Below are 26,322 nucleotides of genomic sequence, written 5' to 3'. Positions count from 1 at the left end.
GAAGCTCCATAAAAGTTTAAGTCTACCTCGTCACGGAAGCATCAGCCCCAGCTGTGTCAAAAGAGAAGCCCATGCAGCACACACAGATGGCAGTAATCTTGCCTCATGACAAGCACTCCAAAAAGCATAAAGACATTACTAAGGCTGTTACAAATCTCTTGAATAAAGACACAACGGCGTTTACTATGGTGGTAAACGTGGGCTTCAGGAAGATGATGTCACAGATACAAGCTTCCTGGTCAGAAATATTTTTCACAGTTATATCTGCACTGTATGTTGAAGTTATAGAAAGGGTGGAGGAGCAACTGAAGTGAAAGACGAACTTAGTGACCACAAGTGACCTGTGGTCAAGCCGGAACCTCCTGGTCTCTGAATGTCGATCTGAACGTACAGCCACAGGGGAATTTCAAATCGGAGCGCGGCCTCGTTTACTTTTTAACAACTTATTTTATCGTGGCCATCTTAGTTGCTTTTACCTCTGATCTTCACATTCAATCAACTTCTCTCTGAATTTTTCTTTGCCTCTTCTCTGTGGCTGCCACATCACATGATGAAAAAAAAAAAAAAAAACGATCAGCTGACCCAATATTAATACACATCAACATTCATGAGGTGCCTTGCATTGACCATTTATGGTTGAATCTGGGCGTGTAGAGGGCAGAACCTGAGGCGGAATCAGGTGTGCAAACTGCAAACTGCAAAGTACAGCTGTGATCTATAAAAAGAAATTTGCGTGGTGGTGTGCATGCGCATGAATTTATAAATCTGAATATTTTTTCTCGGCCTACATTGACTTTTAGTATGGATTCCACGCAAAGTTTTATAAATGAGAACCTGCTGGTCACTGGTTCCTACGTGCCACGGTGTGGGTGTTTTAGAGTCTATAGATGCAGTTCAAAGCCCACTCCTCCAAGTCACTTATGCCTTGTTCGGCGAGTCCTACGTCAGTGTGATGCATCTCGTCAATGCCTCCATCTTGAAGGAAGCAGAGGATGACACGGAGCTCACAAGAGCCGTAAAGACAACAGCGATGGGATAACTCAATGAAAAGTAAAAGGATCCATTACTGATGATCTACTTGACATGACATGGCATGCCTCGTTGACCCAGGATTCAAGCTTTCAGTTCACTCAGGAGAAGAGAGAGCAAATCAAAGAGAGAGATGCTGAGGGGAGAGAGAGCTGTTGTGATAAGACGAGTCCAGAGTAAAAAAACAAAAAAAGCATTGAAGATGCTTCTGCAGCAGGGCCACCAGCCAAGGAAATAAAGGTCTCTGGCTGGCAACCTTCTATTTTATGTTTTTTTTTGTGGTTTTTTTTAACAGCCTCACCAGTTCCTACACAGAAGGCATGAGTGCATAGCAGGCAGTTGAGAGGGAGCTTGACAACTACCTTTTGTCTCCAGGTGCTGACAATGACTCAAATCCTCTGGATTAGTGGAAGGTCTATCAAAAGAACTTCCTCGGCGCAAGCCAACTGGCAAAGCACTCCTTTTGCGTTCAGGCACGAGTTCCCATCCGAAAGGGTTTTCAGTACAGGTGGCATACAGGTGGCAACATTGTCACATGTAGAAGGGCGTCTTTGAAGCCAGATCATGTAGACCAGCTTGTATTTCTTGCCAGAAACCTCTAGAGCCTGTCATATGGGGTTATCAACACTCAACAATGCCCCTGTCCCTGCAACATTAGTTTTTTTTTTTTTTTTGTTTTTTTCTGTTTATGGCAGCAATTCTGAGCACTTTTGTTATTCATTTTAGCCTGGATGAAGCACCTTTGTTTAAATCTATAAGAATAACATTGTAAGTCCATGTTGTAGTTTAAAGATAAAGCTATTAATATAGACAAAGGTGAGACTTCTATGTTTGAAGGTCTTTTTTAGGGGGCTAAATACAAATAAAAGGTCAACATTAATTTATTTGTACAGCTTTTATTTCTAAAATGTTATATTGGAGGAGTTTTATAGACTTGGCAAAAATTATTTTCTCAAGTTTGTACAACCATCTGTCATGGGTATTCTTGGCAATTTTTCAAAGGCTTTTTTTCTGAGCATTTGTTACTGAAAAGTAACAAATTATAAATAAACTTGCCTTGCCTTATATTGTTTATACTGATTTCAGAATTATATCTTATCATTCGAAATTAAGAAATTTATTGTTATATACGTTTTGGCAATATCTTCCAACCCTAGTATGGCCCCTACCTATTGAATTTTTTACACAACCATACACAAAAGCAGTCAGCCCTAAACAGATCCTTCCTACTACAACAGTGGTGACGGTTTCTTAAACACTTTATTCTGAAAATTTTTAATATTGTGGAAAAGTGTAATATATTTTGTAACTCATTTAAATTCAACACTATTCAAAATCACTTAATAAATCCCAAGGGGAAATGAAATGTTGTAACTCATATTATGCAGGTTTCTTCAAAGAGTTGTAGATGCTGATGGCTGTGGGCAGAAAGACTCTCCTGCATTTGTCAAAAAGTGAAACTCGAATTATACAGATTCATTACAGACCGAAATATTTTAAGCAATTATTTCTTGTCATTTTGATGAATATGGCTTACAGATAACGAAAATCCATAATTCAGTGTTTCTTAGAATATTACATTAGATCAATTTCAAAAAAATGATATTTTAATAGAAAGGTTAGGTTTCTCAAGAGTATAAGAATTCCTTTGTTGTCCCACAATGGGGAAATTCAGGACAGTATCTCCATTTCTAAGGATGACCTTCTTTCAAAACTTGGTTGGGACTCCTTTTGCATGAAATTCTGCATCATGCGACATTGCATGGAGGCAAATGGTCTGCTGAGGTGAAATGGAAGGCCAGGTTGCTTTGATAATGGCCTTCAAGTCATCTGCACTGCTAGGTGTGGAGTCCATCATCTTTTTGACAATACCCCATATAGATCTGATATGGGGGCTCAGATCAGGCCAGTTTCCTGGCCAGTCAGGCACAGTAACACTATTATCATTTAACCAGCTTTGGTACCATTGGCAGCGTGGGGAGGTACCAAGTCCTGCTGGAAAATGAAATCTCCATACAGCTTGTCAGCAAGGAGGCAGGAAGTGCTCAAAAACGTCCTGTTAGACAGTTGCATTGACTGTGGACTTCAGAAAATGCAATGGGGCAACACCAGCAGCAGACATGGCACTTCCAGAATTTGCAACCTAAAATTTAACTGATCTGGACCACTGATCCACAGTCCAGTTGTTTTTATTCTTAGCTCAGAAAAGATACATGTGTAGTATTTGTTTGTGTGTAGTGGCTCCTTAAGATGACCCCAAACTCAGTGTACTTTTGAAACTTCCCAAATTCATGAACTCTCAAGGCTTTGGTCATTGCTGTTGCATGTAAACCTTTTTACAAAACTTTTTTCTTCCACTTAACTTTATTTAAACATGCTTGCATACAGCACTCTGAACAATGTCCTTTTGAGGCTTATCCTCCTTGTAAAGGGTGTGAATGACTGGACATCTGTCAAGCACATATGACTGTGTTGCCTACTGAACCAAACTGAGACACATTTGCCGATGTTTTGAGTTAGGGGGTGACACCGTAAATTTCCCATATTTAACTTTTCACAATATTAAAATTTTCTAAGACAATTATTTTTGGGTTTTCATTAATTGTGAGCCATAATCATCAAAAACAAAAGGAGATGTGATCCTGGAGGAGATGTGAACAGCCCATAATTGATCATCCCCAGGTTTATTGGACCTGTCCTAAAATCTAGTCCTTCAGGAAGGATGTAGCTTCAGCCGTTTCAGAATTCCCAGGTTTTGCTGTTAGTGCAATATTCCAATATGCAATATACCTTCCACATATCTCTAAAGATTTAAATAATGATGATGCATACCTTTTAAAGGTTATGCTGGCTGCAACTAAGAAAGCCATTACCAAACATTGGCTTTAAAGAACTACTCTGCTCCTCATCTCTATTATTGCTATCATTAAACATACTTAACTATTAGAGCAAAATGACTTACTCTTTCCTGCTGCAAAACGAACCATTGTAGGCCAACGGGGAAAATAGTCTCCCATTTCTCAGCCATAGTTATAGAACTTCATAGTAAATCCTGTACACGCAGTTAATTAATACCAGGAACCTAACATGCCATGACCCTCCATCCAGATGTTCTTGGAATTGGTGTGATTTTTCCTCCGACTCCATGTATAAATATTTAAAGAAAATAATACCTTAAAAAATCTAAACTAGAGGTTTTTTTTTAATAAAACATTTTTTTTAAACACAGCATAAGATTTCTATATTCCATCTTTAAATTTCAAATGTTTGGCATCATCAGTAATGTGCCATTACTATGAAGTTTCCTAATTTTTTTTGGTTTTATATTTTCTGCTTTATAATATCTTTTTTCAGTTGATTTTATTTGTTTTTGTTTGTTGTTGTTTAGGGATTTGTTGTAGGGCAGTTTGCTCAACCCTGGTATTTTAAAATGTGTTTCATAAATAAAGCAAGTGGAATATGAAAAAAATAAAAGTGCAAAATAAAGGTTTGGAACCCACAGCAAGAACATTAGGCAAACTAAAAAATTTAATAATTTTACTCCAACTGCTTTCTTTTAAATCTGGCAACCATTGCACATTGTGTATTGCCCACAAGTAAATATAATTCCTATATTTTGGTTTTAATCCATATCTTTACTAAGATCTCCAGAACTCTAAGTTTAACCCTGTTCGTTAAATGCACCTAAACTGAAAACTCCCATTTTTTTCTTCTTGCATATGGATCAACAAACAGCATGTTCCTTAAAACAGTAAAATACAGATGGTAGTGAGGTAGTTTCTTTTTCCTCTGCTTTTCTGGGATCGGGTCATCGGGGTAGCAGCTTAGTAGAGAGGCCCAGATTTCCCTTTCCCGGAGAAGGCACTCTACCATTTTCTGGCCCAAGTTTGTTTTATATAAATGCAAAATGAAAAGGATCACATGTACACAATAGAAAGAAAATAGGAATCAACTGTTTAGATCTGAAAGTAATCAGTTTCCACCAGTAAATAGCAGGTGGGCATATCTCTCCTCACAATTATAGACCTGCAACAAGTTCTCACCGTGCTCCTTGTTAGCCTCCTCCTCCTCTGTGGGCTGTGAGGGATCATAGTAGTCAGCGCTGTACTTGAAGGCCACTGCATTGTAAGTGCCTTCGTCAGCCAGAGCCTCACTTAAACGTTTGTATTCTTCCTCTATTGAAAGAGACACATACAGAAAAAAAAAAATCATTCTTCATCCTGTGCCCTTGCTGAACATTTTGTGACATAAAGCTGACCTTGTGACACATTCAATACAACCAGAGCACAAACAGTTTGTTAAATATAGGTCGAATGTGGCGACTGAATATTATGTTATTAACAATAAGACAAGTTCAGATGCCTCAAAGATTTTCTTAATAAGGTCCAATGCCTTGTCTTTTACTCCAGAATTTGATAAAAACAAGGCAGTGGAAACTTTGCTTCAAAAAAAAAACAAAAAAAAAAAACCCTTAGCTGTAAGCTTTGTTTTCCAAATATATAACCAACATTTCTGATTCTATTTTGAATAGTTCTGATGAAATAAAATTTTAGAACATCTTTTGACTCATGGGTTATGGCTTTTTAGTTAAAAAAAAATTAAAGCTTAAAGCTCATAGTTTCATGAAGTCCTCAGACGAATGATAAGGTCAAGCTTTTCATGGGAACATGACTTTGTTACACTGTTGGTTCCAAGAGACCATCAATAATAGCCAATTTAAGAAATACTATTTAGTGGCTTAATTACACACATCATTGTAATTGGTATAACAAAGAATAATAAAGGGGGCATTTAATTTTTAGAACAGTATTGCTGTTTATGGTGGTTTATGACTGCGATGCCTTTTTAAATCATTTTTAGCACAACGTATAGGGTTAACGTAATATCAAAAAATACTGTCACACAAGTCTAAGTTCCCATCACGTGTCCCACACATGGACAGAAATGGTTATGACATACTATGGGACAATATCCTTCTTTAGGACATTTGTTTTAAATGTTTCTCTTGTACTAAAAATCTACCTTTTCAGAATCATAAAGCCATAAAAAAACACAGGTCTGGACAAACAGGGTGAAAGGAAATTAGTCAGAGTAGACAAGACCCTATTTGTGGCTTAAAAAAAAAATAAATATATATATATATATATATATATATATATATATATATCTTAGCATTTCTATTTAGCTACAACTATTTCTAACTGTCTACTTAATTACGTTGTTTGTAGTCAGTTTCTTATCACACAGGAAAGGAAGACCAGCATCAGAATGCACTTCTAAAAGCCCCAGGAGGCTTTTCATTGCAAAGATACATTTCAGATGACAACAAGAAAAGAAACACAAGACAAACATCCCGTAAAGCCATGTTAGCAGCCTAAGTCTAACCAGTCCAGCAAGCAAATATTGATTTCCCTCACATCGCAGGGTAAAAATTGTACCCTGCAGCTGTAGCCATTTAGTTTAGACTTGCAGAATGCAACCTGCTGTTGGGTCAGATTGCCTTACCCACACAAACAAAACTCCTGGTTGTGTTTATCGCTGGTAAGAAAAACAGCTTCTTGGTTCTCTTTGCAGATACTCGTCTAATGTATAGAGTTTCATTAAGGGAAATGTGGAAAATGAGACTGGAAAATAATTGCTCTGATATGCACTTATGGCCAGCAAAACATTGTTTTGAAATAAATAGAGATATTTAAAGCTTTTTTTGTGGTACTCTATTAGGACAATACTAACAATTACCCATGTATTTAGTTGTTTCAACATACATTTATAAAGAAGGCTCTTTGAAACTTTAAAAAGAAACTTTTTGTATTAAAATTCATGACGATCTATCCATACTTCACCAACTGCCCTTTCACTGGTCAGATGGGTAATAGACTGAGCGAATGGGGTCAAGCCTCCAAATTCAAGGGCAGAACAGTCTGCAGGACGACCCTTCTGCAAGGAGTGTGTGTAACTCAAACCATTAGCTGGCTCATTCTTTGCTGTCAGTTTGGGCACAGGACACCATATTTCACTTAAAACGCCCATGTATTAATTCAATGGCAGACATTAAGTCTGTCATTCACTAAAGCACTTTGTCACCAACATAACCAGCGTAACTATGATGTAAAGCATCTAAGACGCAAGAGTCCTAGACATCCTAAAGTCAAAAGAGATTTAAGCATTAGCTATCAAGGTGGAGACAGAGGTGGTCCACTTCAAAGACAGGAGAATGAAAGTGCATAGAAAGGGGCTGTCGAAAGGACTGAGAGGGATTTTAATCAATACTCAGTCAGATATGTATTCAGTAAAGCACATAATAGTTAGAAATGATCCATTCATACCGAGTAGTGAGAATGGGAGATCATAACAGCCTTAAAATTCCTGAAGACTAGAAAAAGGAAGCATGAGTTTGCTTTTACTGAATCTTGAAAGATGTACCCAGAGTGATTGTTTAAAGATTTCAGTATTGTTCCGCAAGTACTGCTTTAAACTGAAAAGACACTTAGAAGAAAAAAGAAAAAAATGGAAGTGTAAAGAAAATGCTTTTTGGTTATAAAACAATTAGAGCCGACTTATAACTAAGGACAAAAACAAGCCTGGCAGTTACAACTATACGTGCCTTTTTCCCCATCTTACATGCTGAATGATAGTGGTGTTCCTATCGAACGGTCACCGATCATTGTCTGCAGATTACCGTGAAAAAGTATGTGAGTGGTGTATGCGCATCAACGTCTTTTGTTTCCAATCACCTGTACCTTGTACTTTGCAGCCTGCAGAGGACCTGTGTGTAGTCTAGTATCTCCCCCTTTCCCATTGACATATATTACTGGATAGGACATCACCCATTCGCCGCTATAGACAGGAGCCATTGCTATGCATTGAGTCTTATCCACAAAACCATGCTGTTCTAATGCAGAATAAGCACACATCTGTCAAAAAATGGCCGTAGCACGATTTTTATAATAATATGGCTCAAATTAAAGACGAGAAAATTGCAGAGGTTACGATACATAGAAATATGTACTTTCCCTAAAGACAAATCCATAAGCAGTGTGGGAACTGTAAGACCATAGTGTTGACAGGGATACCTAGTGATCATGGCACACTGCCAAGGCAAAAATAAAAACCACACAATGTTCGGGATGGATGGATGGATGGATGGATAGTTTGCTTTTGACACACTATTTGCACGCTTATACTAACCATAATCAGTTTGAAATTAACTGAAATATCACAAAATGTTAAAATGTTACTCATTTAAAAAGGGACTTTTTGTGCAAAATCTACTTTTTAAGCACTTAAAACATTTGGTTGTGTACTTGGTGCCTCTAGGAGAGCAGAAAATTTGAATTTAGCCTGTCCATGTACTGCATAGATATCTGTTGTATTCAGTTCGGGACATGTTTTTCACTCCATCCAGTGTTCTCTAGTCCCAAATTCCATTTTTTCAAACAATAACATCACAGAATTTGCAGCGGAACTGCTGAAAACCGTCAAGGACTTCCAGCTTATCAATTTTGCAAATCTGCCATTTTTCTTTCTCGCAGCAATTCTGTAGTCCAAGCTCAAGGCTGCTGAAGCTACAAGGGGATAAGTGAAAATGTTCCGTTGCTGGGTGTATAAATTTGGGAATAAAGAGTTCATTTGTGCTGCTAGATAATTGGATAATTGGATAGCTGCTATCAAACTACAAAAATGGCTGAATGGGGTGGAGTGGAACGCTCTGGACACGGAGGGCGGCAGGGTGTGAAGTGCCTCAATTGCATTACATAGAGACCGCATCAAAACGACTTGCTTTCATCAGACGAACCTCTGGACAGGAATTCAGACCAAATTGCATTGCAGTTCTAATTTATGTAGGCCACAACTGAATGATTTGAATGTGAAAAGTGTTTAAAAGCATATGTCCACTTTAAAGTAGATAGATAGTTGGCAGAACATAAAGTCATGGTTTATTGTTGTGGGAATCCGATCGCAAGTCTTTGCTTTGTGCATATACTGTATGTGGAGGCATTACAAGGAGTTAGAGTTCCTACATTGCAATGGTTCTGTCTGACTTTCTGTTTTTAACCTCTGAAAAGCAATTTGTTACACCTGCCCGTTTGAAAAGCCTGAAAAAAGCACCACCACGACAAATCCAAAACTTCCTAAAAACCAGGCAGTTTTTCAGCAATTCACATCTTTGGACATGTAAAGAAAACAACTCACATGGCATTGTAGGGACCTGCTTGAATCATCAAGCAACAACATTATGCAGAATAGAAGGTTTGGCAAGTGACTCACGTGTCCTGATTGCCCCATTAGACTTCAATGGCCCATTAGTGTGATTGTTCGGACTCCAATTTAAAAGACTACCAACTATGTTCAGAACTGAAGTAACCTTTTGTGCGAGAGGCAAAAAAACGTTTTAAAGGGACAAGAGTACAAGTTCAGATTCCTTCTACCTAAACACATGACTGTAATGCCCTGGATGATCCAGAATCTACACCAGCATATGTCCACCTTAACTGGAAGGCTGTAAGTCAGTCAGGTGATGCAGTGTTTTTCATTACAAGCAAACTCTCGCGTGTTAAACCAACCAGAGTAGAGGGTGTGACAATGTTCAAAATCAAATCAAGAAGAACGAGAACTGTTCTGACTGCATTGCAGACCAGGCAGTTGGAAAAGAGGAATAAAACGAAATACATTGCAAAATATTAAATATGATTTAAGTTATTATTTGATACATTTGACCAACAGATCCGTGATTTCATGAAGAATCTAAGGGTTTTCCAACCATTACACTGATGTGCACTGTTGAGCTGTAAAGAATATATGTATAGATTATTAACAAATATCAAAGACACTTACAAAAACGTTAGCTACCGTATTTTTCGGACTATAAGCCGCTCCACCATATAAGTCGCATCAGCCCAAAAATGGGTCATAAAGAGGCAAAAAAATAATAATAAATAAATAAATAAATAAATAATAATAACAATAATAATTATATTATTATTTATATATATATATATATATATATATATATATATATATATATATATATATATATATATATATAAATTCACACCCGACTATAAGTCGCATTTGTTTAGAAATGTATTTATTTTTAAATGCATTTGTAATGATTAGAAGTGGCCTCTGTATTACAGTGCAGTGGATTGCTTGTGTTCATGGATCAAGTCGATTGTTTCCCTCACAGTGATTTTATTTGTGTGTGTGTGTGTTTGTGTGCGTGCGTGCGTGTGTGTGTGTGTGAGAGAGATGGGATCTGAGTGTCTGATTACAACGGGATGATTGACTTTCTACCTTTCTAAAACAGAAAGTTTTCACATATGGAAACCATGACAATAATTTTGACTTTGCTGTAAATAAACAAAGAAATACCATTTTTGCCAAACTCCCCACTTCTAGTATATAGCTACGACACAATTTTTTTTTTTTAAAAAAGGAACTCCTGACTGTGATTGTTTCACAGTAAATATTTCCAGAAAAACCATCTTGCTTACCTTGTCTTGCCTCTTCTTCGAGCAGGTCGGTGTGCAGAGCCAGGTACCGCTCTTCATCGCACAGCGCCTCAATCCTGGCCTCTTCCTCTGACAGCTGGTAGGATGTATTCCATGACCCGCTGTCATACTCTGAAAGGTCATGTAAGTGACCCCGCCCATCATATCTGTTGGATGAGAAACAGGATTAGAGCGAAATAAGTCCAAAAATAAATTAACATTTATTACGAAAACCTAGACCTACTTACCAAGGCAATGTGATGATGGGTTTTAAACAACTACATTCATTGTTTTGTCTTAAAATACCTAAAATTAAGAATTATGCTTATATTTCTTTTTTTTATGAGCAAACCTAGATTCAAAATAAAAGAAAATACAAAAAAGAAAATGAAGACAAACAAAGCAACTCGCCTCTTACCTTACAGGGTTCAATTCCCCCCTGTAACACTCATCATTACTTCTAAATCTGTAAAGAAAGTTACATTCACACAAACCCGAGCACATAAATACCTATCCGTAAGAACCCAAATGGACGATATATTCCAGGGTTCGTCCCTCTATGGCTTCTCTCTTCTGTTGTTTCTTCAGGAAGACAAAGAAATGGGGTGCTGTTGTTGACATTCAGGGTTTGGAAGGACCCCCCCTAAGCCTAACTTGCTGGGGAAAAACTGGGTTATGTGATAAAGACACACATACAAATTGTGTACAAATGAAACATAGTCTGGGCCACTGCAGACCAAGATGATTCAAGTAAATACATGTCGATAGCAATAGCATGCATAGCGTAACAAGAAAACAGCTGGGCTGCTCTGTGCTTCTTTTAGAACCATAATATCTTGAATCACCTCGACCTCAGGGACTTTTATCTTGGTTAGACTTTCCTCGGGATGATGACCATCAACAAATAAACAACTAAAAATTTGAATTGATCACTTTAAATTAAAGACAGTTGGAAAGGAAAAAGGAAGGAAACAATTTGACAGAGTTAATATCAAGATGTTTAATTAGAAATCTGATAAGATGCCCAGAACATGCCAATATGCAAAGCTGACCTTACTGTTCTTGACAGAGATGCACCTAGAAACTTTCTGGTGACTGGGATTGCCGGATTTTAGACAAGACTGGCTCTGATCACTGATCCGCCAGTTATATACTAAAAGTCTGATACCCTCGACCTTAAATAAAGAATAAGACTCAAATGTCTGTATTTTTTTTAAATGGACATCTGATTCTGCAAAGCTGCAACAACTGGACATTTGACTTCAACACATAACCGGATTCTGACATTATCACAGCAAAGCTGTGTGTAATCAGTGCTTTTTAATCTAAAGTATTTGTCTGATCACAAATGTTATTGCTTTTGAATGCATCTTGAATGATGGTGCACTTCTACACTTTAGGTGTGCAACAATGACAAAAAAAAAATACATTAGTGGGCTAGATTTGGCTTGTAAAGGAGTAAGCGATATTTTCTGTCATTCTTTTTAGTTGAGTTTTATTTTTAGAATTTGCTGTATCTGAACATTTACAGTCATGAAGGGAGAGGGAGCGACATGTCTGTGACTTTAAGATGTATTTGTAGAATTGTCTTATTTCTCTATAAAAATTCTAATATAGAAACAATTTCAAACTATCCAGAAAGTAGGGGAACCACATTTTTTTTTTTAATGTATAGCTCTAAAAGTAAAAACTGGTCGAAATCATAATCAGCTGTTCCGAGCTTTGCAAAATCATCTGCCACAAAATCACTTTAGGGTGCATCTCTAGTCAAGTTTTAGATAATAAATATTATTGATAATATGACATATTTTGTCACAAATACTGGAAGATTTAAAGACAAAAGATCTATTAGAAAATGTTAAGTTATACATAAATTGCTTTTCTTATGTTAGCTTAAGCAAACAATCGATAACATTATATTAAATGTCTCCATCCATTTTTGACATTGTTTAACTGTCGTACTGTATATTTTATATGGTAACTCAAACACTTTGACAGCTGTGTACTGAGCCTGTTATGGCTAACGTTAGCAGGAACTATTAGCATTTTGCATGTTCGCATGTTACCGTATAAACTCGATATATCGTTTAGCAGTTTTACACATCTAAAGACAGGTTAGCAGGCAGCAATGATGCATTCGGCGTTTGTTTCGGTTCTTGTCGAGCTTCTGAAACATAAACTCTGGAGTAGTCCCTTGAAATTTGAAACAGGCTAACGAATAGCAGAGACAGTTAGCATAATGTTTCAGTCTACTTTTTTTCAACCGACCTATCAATCATGATGCTCTTGTCCCCCATCCACGGGATTAGATGTTTTCCATGTTCGTGGTAAAGAGCCTTTTCGTCGTCTCGGAACAGTTTGCAGGCATAACCGAAAACCAAGAGATCGGCGTATTTATCACTGTCGCTCGCGTCCTTCTTCACAGGTTTGTTGTTGGGGTCTTTCTTTGCAGGTCCGCGGCGAAACATCTCGAAGTCACTCGTAAAGCAGTTTTCTCATAAGAAAAACTATAATAATAGTCATATGGTAATGTCTTCCAGGAAACTAAATGGCTTGTATAGTTGAAATAATCTAGCAACTAGCAACGTTTTGCACAAATTCCAACCAGGGTGTCGCCATGTTGGAATGGAGTAGCGTAACTTCACTAAATCCGTCAGCACTTTCGGGTAAAACTTTGGAAAAAAACATTGCAATGTTTGAAGATATTCGTATAGAAAAAAAATGCAAACAATTACATTTTTTTTGTTTGTTGTATCATTTTTACGAATGAGGGTTGATTTCGGCTAGTTTTGTATTTCTTGTTCCCATATTATGTCGAATCTGCTCTAAACAATTATTCTGCATTTCTCGCATTCTTCGAACTGAACTGAACTGGGAACGGGAAGACCACTGGGATTCGAATCATTTGACTATGTTTTCAAGAAAAAAAAAACGGAACCTAGGGTTCTACATTTCATAAATTCACACTGCTTATATTTCATACTAAACCAAGTCTAGATAAAGATATTACATATGTGCATGTACACGTGTCTCTGAATAGATCAGAATATAATTGAAAGTTGATTTATTTCTATGAATCAAATTAAAAAGTAAGACACATTCATCAACAACAGCTGTATTTCATTGCTTACATAGTTGATGATTATGGCTCAAAACTAATGAAAACAGTTAATTATATCATAATACTAACAGATAAAGTCAATTGCAGAGATTTGCATTTAATCCAATGTATAAAGCAAATCAATCACGTTCACTTATATTCAGTTCATTGAAGTAATTCAGGCACTGACTTTGAAGCAATCCCCCCTCCTGAATTAACAGTCAATTGCTGACTCAATGTGAGTGACCATCTGCAGCAATTTACTGGGGATTGAGAAGACAGAACATACGCACAAACAAATAAATCCCAGGACTACTTTTTATGTTAAAGAGGAAAAAAAACTGCTGCTTTTGGGGGCTTTATCTAGGAGAGAAAGACAGCTAAACAGCTCTGTGCTACTGTGTACTAAAACACAAGGTCAAGTATATTGTCTATAGAAAAAGAACATGAAGGTATTGGCAGCAATAGCTCAGCCGATGGCCCCTTCCAGGTAGGTGTGACAGCTACACATGACACCAGGCCAGCCATAACTTCTATGAAGAAAAAGAAAACAGAGAATGAGGATAAATTTAATGAAATAACTGTAGATAATGTATAATTAGAGAGTCGGAGGGGAAACTGGTGAATTGGTGTGATCCTTCTTTGTCTGAGTAGGCTAGCCATAAGATGTTCATAAAAAAGCATATAGCACAACTTTAAGCAACATGTAATAGCTGAAGACAAAAAAAAAATCACATAAGTCTCATTAAAAATCTGAATTGTTGTACATAATTACTCAGCCCAAAGAACCTAAAGGATGCCTCCTCTATGAAGGCCCACCACCTGCAAAGAGGAACATTGAAGGAACTGGAGGATGTCACTGGGGTGAGGGATGTATGGGATTCTCTCCCGTTTTTCCCCTGACCTGATCTCAGATAAGCAGAAGGCAATGGTTGGTTGGATGGATGGATGGGTGGATGGATGGATGGATGGATGGATGGATGGATGGATGGATGGATGGATGGATGGATGGATGGATGGAGTTGCAGTACATCCTTGGGATATTGTGAAGATGTGCCTAAATTGTATTTTAAATCATCCTTCTTTACATACGTGTGTGTTTTTTTTTCCTACTATTAAATATCAGTTCAAGACTTTCACATTGCTCGGTTGAAAGAGCATGGCGATGAATGCAATATTCCTAAAGGAGATTTAATGAGCATGTATGTAGTATAAGAAGTACTGTACTATTGTATTCCAATAAGGCCTTTTTGTCACTGCACACAAGCAGCTCTTTGAATAATTAATCCCAGAAAATACATTTAAGGAGCTTGAAAAAGACTAATGAAGTCCACAACAGAGGTGTTAAAGTAATTCCAAACAAAGAAGACAGATCATAGTGCTGGTGTAGCCTCTTACTGCATTATTCAGAACCCCAGGCTGTGCTCTCCTAAACTTTGTTGTTAGAAACGAAAAGGTTGAGACATGCAGGACTGATAGCAAGAAGACAGAAGGTCTTGAATGTTTAGACAATGTTTGGTTGCATTGCAGCTGTTCCTTGCAAATGAAAAGAATATGAGACATTATATTGAATGTCGATCAAGTGATTTGAAAGATCACTTACATCCAGGCAAGGCAAGTTTATTTCTAAATCACTTTTCAGTAATAAAACAATTTAAAGTGCTGAATGTTTTCATTTCACACATGGCACTGTAGGGACCTGCATTTTGCTGTTTCAGTGGATACCACGTGGTATCCATTGAAACAGCAAAATGATTCAAAATTCATAGTTTGAGATCATGGAGGGAGACCAGTTTCTGAAATCACCACCAGTGGTACACCAGTATCAGTTTGGTTATTACAGGGGCTGAGATGTAGGTTATATTGGACTCTACTCAAGCGTAGAGGCATCCTCATTTTAATTAGCAGAGGTTAATAAAATACCTCGGAGAATCTTCTTCACAACTGTCTTAAACACTTATGTTTTGCAAGGCAGCAGTCTCAGTAGTCTGTAATCTTTAAAGCTGCATCAGAAAGTTAGGGGATTTTTGCTCAGGGGGTTGTTGGATGTGAAAACATTGTTGGTTTGAGGAAAAGTTGACACCGGCGGCTTACATACACCACATAAAAGTAAAAAAAAAAAAAAAAGATTTTTTTTTCTACTTTCTGACAAACTCAGACTAAACTTCTCCTGAGTTAGGTAATATAGGATCACCAAAATTAATAAATGGGAGACATTTTTTTTTATAGATTTTTTAAAACTTTCTTCGAAGTCCTAAATCTATATAACCTTCCTTTCAATTTGGTAAAATAACATCTTTCAGTGCATGAATCAGGTTCAGAGATTTTAAGGTATCCTCTGAAGGTTCCAAACAGTAGTTTACTGGAGTTTTGGCCCATTCCTCATGATAGAACTTCTTTAACTGAGTCCAATTTGAAGACCGTCTCCCATCAAACTTTTTTCTTTTGAACTCCAAAACATTAACTTTTTGATTCATTTGACAGAATGATTAGCATCATCATTAGAAGACCCATTTGTCGCCAACCATCTCGCTCCAATGTTTTCACAAATGTCCTTTCCTTGTGATGTCGTTCTATTTTATGAAGTGCAAAAGTTTCTCATGCAGCAAAAGAATCACACAAAGTGACGCTGCTAACACTGTACTTCACAGTTGGGATGGTGAACACAGACTTGCAAGCTTCCTCTTTCCTCCAAATGTTATGATGGTCATCAAGGGAGATACGTTTTAATTTAATCTGACCACAGGACAAGTCTTTGTTCCTTTTGTGCTTCAAAACTGTAATCTAGCCTTTGATGTTCTCTTTTGGGACACAGAATCCACCTTTTGTTCCTCAATGGTAAATCGCTGCACATTCCTATTGTGTTGTATTTGGATATAATTGTTTGAACAGATTATATTATTGTTTGACACTTTCAGGCATGTCAAAATTACCCAGGGATGATTCAGACTAGTGAAGGTTGTCAATCATTTTCTTGATATCCTGGCTGAATTCTTTTTGATTTTCCCGTGATGTCCCAGTGTGTTTGACGTGTTCATTTATCAAATTCATTAAGGTGTGGTAACTTCTGAATTTGAAGGTTTTTTTACATCTAAAAACTTAGATGTAAATTAAAAATACTTTTGATTTTCCTCACTCACCTGTAACTGGAAACATTCATTCAGATTAAAATGTTTTATGTAATGCTATAAAATATCAGAAAGAAAATCACATGAAAGGCTTTTATTTTTGAAAAGCTAAATGATAGTTTAACAAGCGCATGAGATGTTGTAGGTATAATGTTATTTTTCCTCTCTGATATGATCTGAAGTCAGTTCATGCAAATCTGAAATTAAGGGCCTTCATGTGGCTATTGCTATAAAGCTAACATAAACAGGTTGTTATGAGGAATTGATAGCCCATAGTCCACGAACATAAGAGAAACAGATCTTCATATTTTCACAGGAAAATATGTAGATCCCAGAGATGCGGTCTGTGTCTTGTATGTACTTTTGCACCTGAATACATGAGGTTGATTATTCTAGAGATTCTAGTCCTACATCATGGGTCACTGACAAACCCCTAAGGGCGCTTGTCTAAGTCAACCTTGAAGTTGTTGTTTTTTTGGAACCTCAAAGAAAAATTCAGCTCTCTTTATATGTCGTTTTTGCTCCTATTATGATCCAATTGAGATACATACATTTATACCAACTCAGTTTTAATACCATTTTTCTTTTTAGATTTGAACCTTCCATGTTCTACACCTCAGTGCCTTTGGAATTAGAAGCCCACCATATACACTGATAATTGGGAGACTGGGACTATGTGCAATCAGGATGTTGCCTGCTGTAATGTTTGCCTTCCTTGCTCATTCAAATCCAGGACAAGCCTCCAAATTCCTACGTATCATAGGGGAAAAGGAGTAGAGTCAGGATTCACTTTATTGATTTGTGAGTATTTGACATAAAAGATAAGCAAAATAAAAAAAAAATAGGAGCAGACAAGATTTCAGATGCTGCTGGAATAAATAAAATCGATCTATAAAATGCAAGGTCAGGCTGTTTTCTAACGCTAAACCGTCATAAGGGGATATAGTGGCCATATTTCTGGCTGCAACTAATTGCTTATTATTATTACAGTTTCACATAAAGCTTTGCTATGAGTCCATGCTGAGAGCTTGAAATAACAAGCTTGTAAAAGACTCTTTGCAGGGGTTAATGCAATATAAATCCATCAAAATGGCTAGTTTTCTCTCAGCTATACAGTTAAGACCTGATATTTACATCGACTTTACAAAAATACACAATCACTCACATTAAGCTTTGATATGATTCCTTGCTGAGTGCTTGAAACAAAACGCTTTAAGCTTCTTTCTCCCACTGTAACACTCCTATTTAAGTTTGATTTTCTTATGACTTGAGTTGTTATGGATGCAGGATTTAAAAGATAATGCTTTAGAGAACAAGGTAAAACTCACCTACATTCCGCAAACCGGAAGAGGGAATTTTTTCAAAATTAGCTGTCCGAGTTTCTGTTTCATTTCGTGGCAACAAATGATAATAGCAAAAAACACAAAGAAACTTTCACACGCTTGCTCTTGATCTTGAGGGATTTTTTTTCTGAAAGGATTAAACTGTCATGTTAGATAGATTGGTTTCCGTGGAGAGAAACATAAATCTTCCAATTTCCCACAGTGAGATCCCTATCTTCTTGTGACAAGGAACTGTGTGGCAGCATGAGTGAAAAATGCAAATCTTCCCACATTTAGACACTTTGTTTTTTCTTGCTATGCTTGCCACAGCATGTTAACATTCCCTAGGGTAAGGAAAATGAATAAAAAAAAAAAAAATCACTTCCATCCATATAAAAATGGTATTGGATTTATTGTTGCAGCAAATAGCATTCAAAATGGTACTAAAATAAGCATACAATGACCGTGGTCGACTGCAGAAAGCAAAGGCATCTCTTCTTTATCTTCGAATGGCAGATGTCAGACAGAGCTGTTAGAATGACTTTTTGACTCTTATTTATCGTTGCCGTCATGCCATACAATGCAGCAGGAGAGATCAGACATTTCGTATGGACTCCTCGGTCCTAAATTCACGCAATAAATTCAGGTGAACACCTTCCTGAGTGACAAGCTGGACAAGACATGAGCCATCAAGGGCAAATATCTCAATGCTGCAGCCGTCACAAGTGTTTCGAAACAAGTCAGGCTGAATTTTACTGCATCAGCTAGTGGATTTATTGGGATGAGTCAGAGGCTTAATGGAACCCCTGAGCTCTTATCATTATTTTACACCGAGCCAACCCTTCCAGGAGGGGTTAAACAAAGTATGAAATGAATTTAAGAATACTTATAGCTTTCTCAAATGAGGCCTTTCTAATCAAGATTTTGTCTGAGAATGATGCAAATGAGATAGCTTGACTTTGGCACCTTGGGGATGTTTACCTGCTTTGTTCACCTTATCTCAGTGATTAATGTTCTGATTAAGTTTTAACTCAGATTTTTTTTTTTTTGCCTCTATTAGCCACCGCCAACTATCATCAAAGTGTTTATGATTTGTCTTCAAATGACAGGCTGTACAAAAACACAGTGAATAAAAAAGTATGCAAACAGCAGAATTCAAATAATGAGAGAAAACAAACAGAAAGATGAATTGATTTCAAAGATTCATTCTTTATTGTTTTTTTATTGTTTTGTTCATATTTCATATGGAATTATATGACAGATTTGGAACTTTTATATCAAATATAGGAGCATCTCAATTAGATGTCAAAGAAAAAGCTAATTTCTCCCAGTAATTCAATTCATATTGTGAATTCATAACACAGATTGAGATAGTTCAAGCATTTATGTCAGTTTTAGATGATTATGGCTTAACACAAAAAAAAACTAATTCAATTTCTTATAAAAGTTGTATATAACAAGACCAAGAACTTATTACGAGCATCACTCAGCAGTAACAGCAAGTGGCCATAGGAGCCTGATGGCCCTCTTTTTCATGTGAGCATCCGGTTTTGATCGTCACACTTAAAACAGATAATCCACTATGCAAAGGCACTGCTCATGAAGACTGAGTTTACCTTTAACTCTTCAGACTGACGAAGAGTCCCAGAGAGGAGACAACATGTTTCAAGAAAGAAGAACCTGTATAGAGGACCTACCCAATTTCTTTTTTGCATAAGGAAAAATATTGTCAGTTTCTAGTCTGGGAAGACTACTGATTTGACAGTTGTCCAGCAGAGTCATTGACATATTCTACAAAGACTGTAAGCCAGTGGGATAAAAGCAGCTTTTGCACCAACCTGGGCTTCAATAACATCTCAGCAGCACCACAGGATGACTGCCTTCATGCCACGCTGCCCTGATGCGGTAGTTAACACAAAAAGGAGCCTTGACTACTCATTGACTGCATATACTGTGCAGGAACATAATTTTCAGAAGATAACTTGTGGTTGCACAACACCAACTTAAGATCAACTTATTATCTGTAGAGCAGCATTCCCATCAAGTTCGAGGAACATCTCTCTCTCTCTCTCTCTCTCTCTCTCTCTCTCTCTCTCTATATATATATATATATATATATATATATATATATATATATATACATATATAAAGATAGATAGATAGATAGATAGATAGATAGATAGATAGATAGATAGATAGATAGATAGATAGATAGATAGATAGATAAATTCCTTCTTTGGAAGCAATATTGCAGATTTTTATTGTAATGCATAATCATCAGAATTTTGAAAAATATGGACTTGAAATATATTAATATGAATGAAATGAATCTATATAACACAGAAGTTTCCCTTTTTTGAATAGAATCTTACTTCCAAGAGCATGAAGCAAAGATTTCCTATTATATATGTAAGGACCACAGAGTTCAGAGAATTTTTCAAATAACGTATTACATATTTTATTTAACAAGGTTAATAGACAGAAATTCAACAAAAGCAAACATGAATCACAAGTCCATTTCTCCAAATTATGTGATAGATTATTTTTCATATTTTTTGTGCAACAAATAGTACTTCCTGTAGTTTTGTTTAGAAGCTAGTCGAAATAATAATTTAAATCAATAGAAGTTCTCTTCCAGTGAATTGACCTTCTCCTTTGCCCTTTCTCCATGTAGAACTGAAATGCTATGTGACAGCAGCTCTCAGCAGAATTAGATTACTGCGGAGTAAAGTGCATTTTATCCTGACCAGTGTCTCTGAATATATAGCTGCTTTCATGAAGCTCAGACTTGGCATTTGACTCACTGAACTGCTGCACCAAAATACCTAATCACTGGATCACAGGAACTAGCTGAGACCAGACAAGAGAGGAAATCCTGGTGTGATTGTGGGGTTGAAATAATGTTGTTGGATTTGTATGGAGAATAGATGTGGTACTCGGACTTGATGGGAATACTGCTCCACAGATAAAAAGTCTTAAGTTGATGTTGTGCAACAACAACTCTGGTTGGTTTTGAATAATTATTAATAAGTACCAAAGGTAATTATTAACAAAGTTAGTCATTTTAAAAAAAATTCCAAAGTTGGGGAACTACCTGATAATAAGGAAACAATAACCAAAAGGTTCTCACTCTATAGCAGATATTGTTTTATGAATACCTGCCTGGTGAGGTGTGGTATTACAGAATGATAGATAAAGGAGTGAATTTGCACGTCGGCGTTCTCAGACAGCCAATAATGCACACATATATAGAATAAACACAAACAATTTCTCTCCAAATACAGGAATTTAATCACAAAATACACTAAGTGCTAAAATACTTTAGTCAAGAAACAATTTAACTAGGCTAGTAATATTCAACTTTACTACTAAGCAAAAATGAAAAGAATAAACAAAACTAATAAACTACAGAAAAAAGAAACATAATGAATTTAAACCCACAGCCAACAATATGATGAAGTGCTATCAAAGTTCAATGTAATTTAGTATGCTCAACAACTGTTGTTTCTTTTATAGGTGCATTGTGCAAGTCTTGAAGTTAAATATAATTTATTTTCTTTCCCATGCATGCCTTTATAATTCCCTGATGTGTAAAATGAGTTATCCTCTATTTACTGCCTCTATAGGCTTGATTACTGTTTATGAGAGAGGGATTTGCGCTGACTCATCTGTTCGCCCTTGTGGGTGTGATGTGCTGCCCACTCTCGTTCACCTGGCTACTTTGTTGAATATCCGCCATAATTGATGCGTTAGTGAGAGAACACGGGCTAACTTCAATATTTATAGCTTTCTTATGTCAGAAGACATTACACCTCTAAACAAAAGACTTGTGCAGTTACAGCGACAGATGCTTTTCTTCTTTTCCCATGCACGTGCACTGAGCCAACCCTTCCAGGATTTGACACTGGTGTCATTTCAACCTGTCGCCAGAGGGGGCAGACATCTGCATAAATCCTGGAACTATGCTCCTTTAAGGAATTTGGAGGGAGGTCAAATTAGAATTAAAAATAATTAAGAAGCTGCCCATTCCGGTATTTCCTGGAGATTACAAGCTCCACGGTGTGGAGCAGTGATCACAAGGCCTACAAGGAGACATCGGGCCCTCAGGCCACACTCATTAATTCTATTTGTAATGATTTGGTCGGAGACAGACTCGCCAGTGGCCTGCTTGAGGTAACTTTGTCAGGCTCTGGCAGTACTCATCTTGTTCCTCCTTGCACAAAAGAGCAGATACCGGTCCTGCTAATGGATTAAGGACCTCTGAAAGCCCCCACCGGCTCAGTCACTGCCAGTCTGCTGAAATCTCCTCTGCTGTTGAGACGATGCTGGGCGACACAGCAAACCCTCCAGCTATGGCACATAGTGATGTGCCAACCTGGTGGAGTTGAACTGCCTCTGTAACATTTGTAGTGTCCAGGTATCACTTGATGGTATCAGTTGTGACATGGACCCTGGTGAAATGCAAAAGTCAAAAAAATGAGGAGGGAACGATATGTCTGTGGCCTCCACCTGCAAAACAATTCCTGTTTATGAAGTGTTTGTCCATTTAGTGCGCTGTTGTTAATTTTATCAACACCGAAACAGCAGACACTCATTAACATCCCCCTCTACTGCCAAACTGACCAGATCAATATTCCAGATGTTTTAACTGACCTGATATTACACTTTGATTAAAAATGGTCCCTTTGTGATTTTAACAGCCTATTGATTTCTCATCATTATATTCACTTATTTGCAGTCCACAAGGTTACAACGCAAACAGAGTTTTATAATCTCACCTTTGGAAAACATTAAAACAACAAAATCAGCTTTTCTGACCAAGCCTTCTGTCTCATTTGGGCTAGAGGTGCAAACACAGCAAGAAATCTCCGTTTCACAAAAATAACTTTTACAGTATGAATAGGGTCTTAAACAACGCATGAATCAGGTAAAGTATGAGCTAATAGCCTGAGGTGTCACATAAAGAGAAAAATGGTAAGGTCATACATGCCAAATGATGGTCGTCAGGATAAATCTTACGACTAAATTGGGAGAGGCAGATAGTCTAGAAACATATATAGTTCGAAATCCACTGTTTAAATTTCTGAAAATATCTGAGGAAGCGATCATAGAGAGCACTGAGCCTTTAATGTTAGTCATAGCAAATGATAAATAGGACACTTCAGTGGCTCTGACTGGCCTGTGGTCAGAGCACAGCAGAGAGCTCATTCTTCACTTTAGCCTGGTTGGAGTCTAATGGAATGGCAACCTGACAGGCCTTTGACAGAGCAAGCATTGCAGGGCTGAGTGGTGGCATATATCAAAAACTGGACATCCCTGAGCATAACTCAATTTAATTGAGGATACATCTTAATTAATTATGTAAGTAGCTTGACGTTACAGTGAGTGGACTTTTTCAAGCTGTCTGTACGGCGTACAGAAACAAATATTTATATTTACCTTTATCAATTTTTTATGTAAAAACATATTATACAATGTATTACCAACCTAATTTGTTTCCTAAATGGATTATAAACTCTTATGTTTCAGTCTTTCTACATTATTCCTGTAAAACTAAAAGATGAGCACCTCCTCTTCTTAAAACTCTGCCTATCACGCGTTTTCACTGCTGAAATTCAGGATCATTCAAAGCATCACATTAGAGTTTAGATTAGATGAAGTGTTGTCCATTTCTGTTGGTAAATTGTGTGCAAAACACTTTGCAAGGATCCTATTCATGACTAGCACATACATTCAAAAGACCAGGCAAACAGAGGGAAACTGAAGTCATTTTAGGGTTTGCATTTTGAACCATCTCAAAATTTTGCCTCTTAACTTAACCGAGTAGTTCAGGTTCCTAAACCAAACCAGGTGCCTAAGTGTGGGTTAAAACTTGGCATCTAATGCTAACACGGTGTAATCTGTCTGTATTCATTTCCTATGTAGGCTACCGTGGTCACTTTTGGTCCCCATTAACTTATTAACTGTATTATTTGTTTTTCTTTCCCATAGAAAGTACTCCAGACTCAGTTCTTCAATGTTACAATGTTTCTCTTTGCTGGACAAAACCCACTGAGTGATTGCCTTTAACTTTACATGATTACAAAGTACTTCTGGCACAGTTCTTCTGTAGCGCCTCATGACACCTTTCTGTCCTCCCTCCACAGCCAGTGGGTTGCAAAAGGTGGCTGCTCACTCTGACTCTGGCTCTGGCTCTGGATCCTGTATTTAACAGAAAGGGTTCTTCTCCAACAGCGGATCAGACAAACTGGAAGAGGAACCAGTGATTTAAATAAAGGAGGAAACTGAGAGGAAAGCAGGACAGGTGGAAGTAATCAGCAAGCTGAGCAACAGGTGAATGACATGAAGGTGATGAGCTGAGGGAAAGGGAGAGCAAAGGAGCAAAACGTATCCTAACAAAAACACGAAAATCACAATTAATATACAGACTCCTTAACCCCACTAACTGAACATAAGACAGGTTGACACGGAAATTAAGATCTAATAGAAACAAGAAATAACTAACTAAATCCACAGTGTACAGAAATCTTAAACAACAACAAGAAACAAGAAGAAATAAACAGAATCTACAGAGAAATATATAACACTTAAGGTTGAAAACCTGAAAGATGTATGATCTCCAGGAATATAAAACTAACTGGGTTACTGAAACAAATTGACTTTTTAATAACATTAATTTATTGAATATGACTGTGGATAATCTCTCACAAATCAGTGATAAATGATGAATTAAAACGGATTGTGTAATGTAATTTTAATTAAGATGGAGCGTATGTAATTTGATCTGAAAGTCAATTCTGTTCAATTAGATATGAGTTGAGCTGCTATTTTTAAAACTCCTTGAAAAAAATATTTGTTGTAATGTGCCACAATATAAATAAATTCATATGAATAGAATTTAATTGAATTAGATTGAGCTGAAAATGAAAAAGAACAAAGAACAATGTTCTACTTTGGTTTTCTGACTTTTGTCAGGTTCTGTTTCAGAGAACCGTGTTGCTTGTACACACTGCAGCTGGATTTGTACTGCATTTACAGTCCAATTCAACAACAGAGGACCGTTGTAGGCCCTTTATTGATAAATGGAGTTTTGACAAACCAGAGTTAAACAACATTGTATGAGTAAGGGCTTTTTGTCTGGAGACATAGATTTGTACCTCAAACATTCCAATTATTTAAAACCGTAAAAAGTTAATTCCGGTTTTAGTTTTCCAGGGGTCATACCCAGCAATTATACATGGTCCATAAGATAAAACACAAGCTGTGTAGCTGGTGATTCCTATTAACATTTACCCCTCCCCAGTCATAATTTGTGACCCACAGAGCCAGAGATAAAGATCTACTTTTTGCTTCAATTTGTTTTATTTTTATTTTTTTACCTGCTGCGTTTTTTCAGATCCTCACTTTTAATTAAGGCTCGCTAAAATATTGACACAAAGCCATGTAAACAAGGCAGGTGATTGGACCTAGAGAAAGCAGCCCAATATTTCTTATCAAGACACCCAAAGACAGTGAAGCGCAGTCTCCTTTTCCAATAAATCTAGACACTGTAGCTACTACCTGTTGGGAGTGTCATGAAAAATGATTTATTGTCTTGCGCCCACAATCTGTTATGGTGTTTATATAATGCAGTCAGCATATGGTGTCGTTACAAAGCTGCTACCAGAGGGAAGATGTAGCTGAAGGCCTAATTTGCCACTCTCATTCGGCTCCCCGTGACAGACCTAAGAGCCTGTTTTGTGCCTCAAAGTGAAAGCATCTAGGAGAAAAGTATTGAATGGCTCTAAATTGATTTTATATGAGAGGTCTCTGTTTAGAGCCAGTTAATAGACGAGCAATTGCTCAGTTTCAAACACATCCCATCTATACTTCCCTCCACTTTTTTGTGTTTTCTTTCTGTGAAGCAAATTATTGTTTTGTGTCTTTTGCTAAACTATAAAAAAAAGTGTCTCTTTCTAACCCAGCATGTTTGGCTAACATCCATTGGCATAAATGTTAATGCCTTCACCTGTAATTGGTTGCTTCCCAAGGCAGACAGGAGGCCACAGACTAATTTATCTTGATTTAATTGCTTGTTTGTCAAACAAACTAAAGTTATACAGCTGGATAGTTTTTGAATTATCTAAGTCATTCAGCTGGCCTTTCTACCATCGACTATGGTGACCGAACTACCTATGTTGAGTAAAACCTCTGATCTACAATGCATGATTGAGTTAGATCTACACTGCTGAATTTTCATGAAAACGACCACT

General features: G+C 37.1%; 1 protein-coding gene across 2 annotated transcripts in view; it reads right to left on the bottom strand.

The window, feature by feature from the left end:
• The window catches only part of LOC105930962 (splicing factor SWAP), a 77,750-nt gene extending 64,589 nt beyond the window's left edge, over positions 1-13,161 (bottom strand). For both annotated transcript variants that reach the window (XM_036140164.1, XM_036140165.1), the window contains exons 1-3: positions 12,789-13,161; positions 10,524-10,687; positions 5,073-5,204 (exon numbers count right to left, since the gene is read on the bottom strand). In XM_036140164.1, the coding sequence (XP_035996057.1) occupies positions 5,073-5,204; positions 10,524-10,687; positions 12,789-12,988 (496 nt within the window). In that variant the 5' untranslated portion in view covers positions 12,989-13,161. The remainder of the gene's footprint in view (positions 1-5,072; positions 5,205-10,523; positions 10,688-12,788) is intronic.
• Positions 13,162-26,322: the final 13,161 nt, after the last annotated feature.

Source organism: Fundulus heteroclitus, chromosome 8 (assembly GCF_011125445.2).
Source record: "Fundulus heteroclitus isolate FHET01 chromosome 8, MU-UCD_Fhet_4.1, whole genome shotgun sequence".
Taxonomy (NCBI): domain Eukaryota; kingdom Metazoa; phylum Chordata; class Actinopteri; order Cyprinodontiformes; family Fundulidae; genus Fundulus; species Fundulus heteroclitus.
Note: the sequence above shows the minus strand (reverse complement) of the source record. Positions and strands in the feature narration are given on the sequence as shown.